This window comes from Nicotiana sylvestris, chromosome 12 (genome assembly GCF_000393655.2).
Source record: "Nicotiana sylvestris chromosome 12, ASM39365v2, whole genome shotgun sequence".
In the NCBI taxonomy this organism is placed as follows: Eukaryota; Viridiplantae; Streptophyta; class Magnoliopsida; order Solanales; family Solanaceae; genus Nicotiana; species Nicotiana sylvestris.
The window spans coordinates 102,968,820-102,972,830 of NC_091068.1; the positions used below are offsets into that span (position 1 = coordinate 102,968,820).

A 4,011-nucleotide genomic window follows, 5' to 3' on the forward strand; every position below is an offset into this window, starting at 1 on the left:
ACTAACAAGTAAGTCTATAGAGTTGGCTAAGATCCTCCAGAAAAGGAAGATTAATATAGCGTGTGTTCAGGAGACTAGGTGGGTTAGATCCAGGGCAAAGGACGCGGATGGGTATAAGTTGTGGTACTCTGGAGTACAAAGGGTTAAGAATGGAGTGGGTATCTTGGTAGATAGGCATCTTAAAGAGTCTGTGGTAGAGGTTAGGCGGGTGAATGATAGATTAATGACTATTAAGTTGGTGGTTAGTGAGTGTACTTTAAATGTCACTAGCGCGTACGCGCCGCAAGCAGGGTTGGATGAGGAGATTAAAAGGCATTTTTGGGAAGGGTTGGATGAGATTGTGCGTAATATTTCGCCCGTCGAGAGGTTATTCATAGGCGGAGATTTCAGTGGTCATATTGGGTCGGCTGCAGGTGGATATATTGAGGTGCATGGCGGCTTCGGTTTCGGGGAAAGGAACGGAGGGGGCACTTCTCTGTTGGACTTCGCCAAGGCATTTGAGCTGGTGATTGCGAACTCAAGTTTTCCGAAGTAGGAGGAGAATTTAGTTACTTTCCAAAGCTCGGTGGCGAAGACCCAGATTGACTATTTCCTCCTCAGGAAAGGGGATAGAAGGTTGTGCGAGGATTGCAAGGTTATCCCAGGTGAGACCCTCGCAACACAACATAGGCTTTTGGTGATGGATGTTGGTATTATAATAAGGAGGAAGAAAAGGTTAGTACGAGGTCGCCCGAGGATCAGGTAGGGCGCCTTAACAAAGGATAAAGCCTGGGAGTTGGAAGGAAGGTTATCGGCTATGGGAGCTTGGAGGAGTTATGAGGACGCAAACTCTATGTGGTCAACGACGACGGACTGTATAAGAAAGGCGGCGAGAGAGGTGTTAGGGGTATCTTCGGGTTGCTCCGGTGGTCACAAAGGAGACTGGTGGTGGAATGAAGTTGTCCAAGGAAAAGTGGAAGCGAAGAAGGTAGCATACATGCAGTTAGTAGGTAACACTAGCGGGGAGGAAAGGAGGATGAACAGAGAGAGGTATAAGGTAGCTAGGAAGGAGGCGAAGCTGGTAGTCATGGAGGCAAAGACAATGGCTTTTGCTCGCCTGTATAAGGAACCGGTGGACAAAGGCGGGGAGAAAAAGTTATTCCGACTAGCTAAGGCAAGGGAGAGTAGGGCTAGGGATCTAGACCAAGTGAGGTGCATCAAACACGAGGACGGCAGAGTTTTGATGGGGGATGACCAGATTAAGAGGAGGTGGCAGACCTACTTTTATAAACTTCTAAATAAAGAAAGGGATCAGGATATTGTGCTCGGTGAAGTGGGAAATGCCGACAATCTCCATGACTTTAGTTATAGGCACATTAAGGTCGAGGAAGTAATGGAGGCAATGCGTAAGATGAGTAGGGGCAGAGCAACCGGACCAGACGAAATTCTGGTTGAACTTTGGAGGTGTGTGGGTAGAGCAGGCTTGGAATGGTTAACTGGGTTATTTAATGTTATATTCAAGACAAATAGGATGCCAGATGAGTGGAGGTGGAGTACAATGGTCCCGTTATACAAGAACAAATGTGATATCCAGAGTTGTAATAATTATAGGGGTATCAAATTACTGAGTCATACCACGAAAGTTTGGGGAAAAGTGGTAGAAATGAGAGTGCGAAGGATTGTGTCTATTTCAGACAACCAGTTCGGGTTCATGCCGGGGCATTCTACCACAAAAGCTATCCACCTTATTAGGAGGACGGTGGAACAGTACAAGGATAGGAAGAAAGATCTCCACATGGTATTTATTGATCTGGAGAAAGCGTACGATAAGGTTCCTAGGGAGGCTCTATAAAGCTGCTTGGAGGCGAAAGGGGTGCTGATTGCCTACATTAGGGTGATCAAAGACATGTATGATGGAGCTAAGACTAGGGTTAGGACAGTAGGAGGCAATTCCGAGCATTTTTCGGTTATTATGGAGTTGCATCAAGGTTCTGCGCTCAGCCCGTTCCTATTTGCCCTGGTGATGGATGCACTGACTCATCATATTCAAGAGGAGGTGCCATGGTGTATGCTATTTGCTGATGACATAGTTCTGATTGATGAGACGCAAGGCGGCGTCAATGAGAGGCTAGAGGTTTGGAGACAGGCCCTTGAGTCTAAGGGTTTCAAGTTGAGCAGGACTAAGACGGAATACCTACAATGCAAGTTCAGCGTCGAGCAGACGAAAGTGGGGATGGATGTGAGGCTCGACTCCCAAGTCATTCCCAAGAGGAGTAGTTTCAAGTACCTTGGGTCGGTTATTCAGGGAATTGTGGAGATCGACGAGGATCTTATACACCGTATAGGGTGGGGTGGATGAAGTGGAGGTTAGCGTCGGGAGTCCTATATGACAAAAGAGTGCCACCAATACTAAAAGGTAAGTTTCATAAAGCAGTGGTTAGGCCTGCCATGTTGTACGGGACCGATTGTTGGCCGATTAAGAACTCACATATCCAAAAGATGAAAGTAGCAGAGATGAGGATGTTGAGGTGGATGTGCGGGCATACTAAGATGGATAAGATTAGGAATAAAGCTATTCGGGAGAAGGTGGGCATAGCCCCGTGGAGGACAAGATGAGGGAAGTAAGACTCAGATGGTTCGGACACATTCAGAGGAGGAGCACTGATGCTCCGGTGAGGAGATGTGAGCGACTAACTGTGGTGGGCACGAGGAGAGGTATAGGATGACCCAAGAAGTATTGGGGAGAGGTGATCATGCAAGACATGGCACGACTTAGGATTACTGAGGACATGACCCTTAACAGAGAATTGAGGAGGTCGAGCATTAAAGTTGTAGGTTAGGAGGTAGTTGTGAATATTTCTTCGAAGCATCAGAGTTAGACTTGCCAGTTAGGTTTTAGTTTTAGAATGTTAGTAGTTTCTACTGATGCCGGTTTTTACCTACTGGTTATGGTGTACTTTCCATCTATTTCGTATTTTTATATATATATGTTGTTATTTTATTATGATTCTATTGATAATACTAATATATTGTCTCTTGTCGTCTTCTTGAGCTGAGGGTCTCCTGAAAACAGTCTCTCTACCCCTCAGGGTAGAGGTAAGGTCTGCGTACATACTACCCTCCCCAGACCCACTAGTGGGATTACACTGGGTCGTTATTGTTGTTGTAAGGCAAAACAAAAACTTCAGCTCTAGAGCTGAAGTTCTCCAGTTACAAAACAAAAACTTCAGCTCTAGAGCTGAAGTTCGCCAGTTACAAAACCAAAAACTTCAGGCCCGTCTACTAGAATGCTGAAATTTTGCGTGATTGCCTTTGCTACTTCAGCCCCGTATGCTGAAGTTATGCGAAAAAGCGGGTACGCTTGCAATTTATTTTGCAAAGCAGACATAAGTTAAAACGTGACAAAAAAAAAACGAATATAGATGCAAATGCCCCTTAAAAAAATACTAGTAACAAACTTTATTTTACTAGTTTGTAGTCCTACTGTATTACTTACAAATGTATAAAAGAAGAAGCCAATCGACTTATTTGTACTATATTAAATAACATCAACAACAACACAAACAGATAGGCCAGTACTCAATATTAGACAAACGTATAGTACAAACTCAACATCATCAGCAACAAATATCTTCAAAGAAAGTGATTCAATGAAATAAAACAACCACCATAGATAATAATACTGAAAATCAAACCAATGCCTCAGAAATTGGCAACCCGAATCCGTCTCCGGTGTCCATAGGTGGTGTTGGCGCCATAGCAGCGTCTTGTGCTATGGTGGCCGACGAGAAAAATAGCATAATTACCATGTCCATGGCAAGCAGAAACTTGATAACTGAGTTACCATATTGTGCCATTTTTTTTTTTGTAACAAGTTTGGCTTATAGTTTCGAACAGCAAAAGAACTGGAATTGGCTAGCAGCTGCTGGAGAATTGTTGTTTGAATAGGCACAATTTATACTTCTCTGTTTGGCTAAAAACTAAATTTTTATTTCATTTTTATTTTCTTTTTTGGGTGAAATTTAAGGTACT

The 4,011-nt window shown here is 43.9% G+C and overlaps 1 protein-coding gene across 1 annotated transcript; it reads left to right on the top strand.

Moving 5' to 3' along the window:
- Window positions 1-223: 223 nt before the first annotated feature.
- LOC138883478 (uncharacterized) lies at window positions 224-535 on the top strand. The gene has a single exon (XM_070164167.1). It carries the CDS (start codon window positions 224-226, stop codon window positions 533-535), a length of 312 nt encoding a protein of 103 aa, XP_070020268.1.
- The last annotated feature ends 3,476 nt before the right edge of the window (window positions 536-4,011 follow it).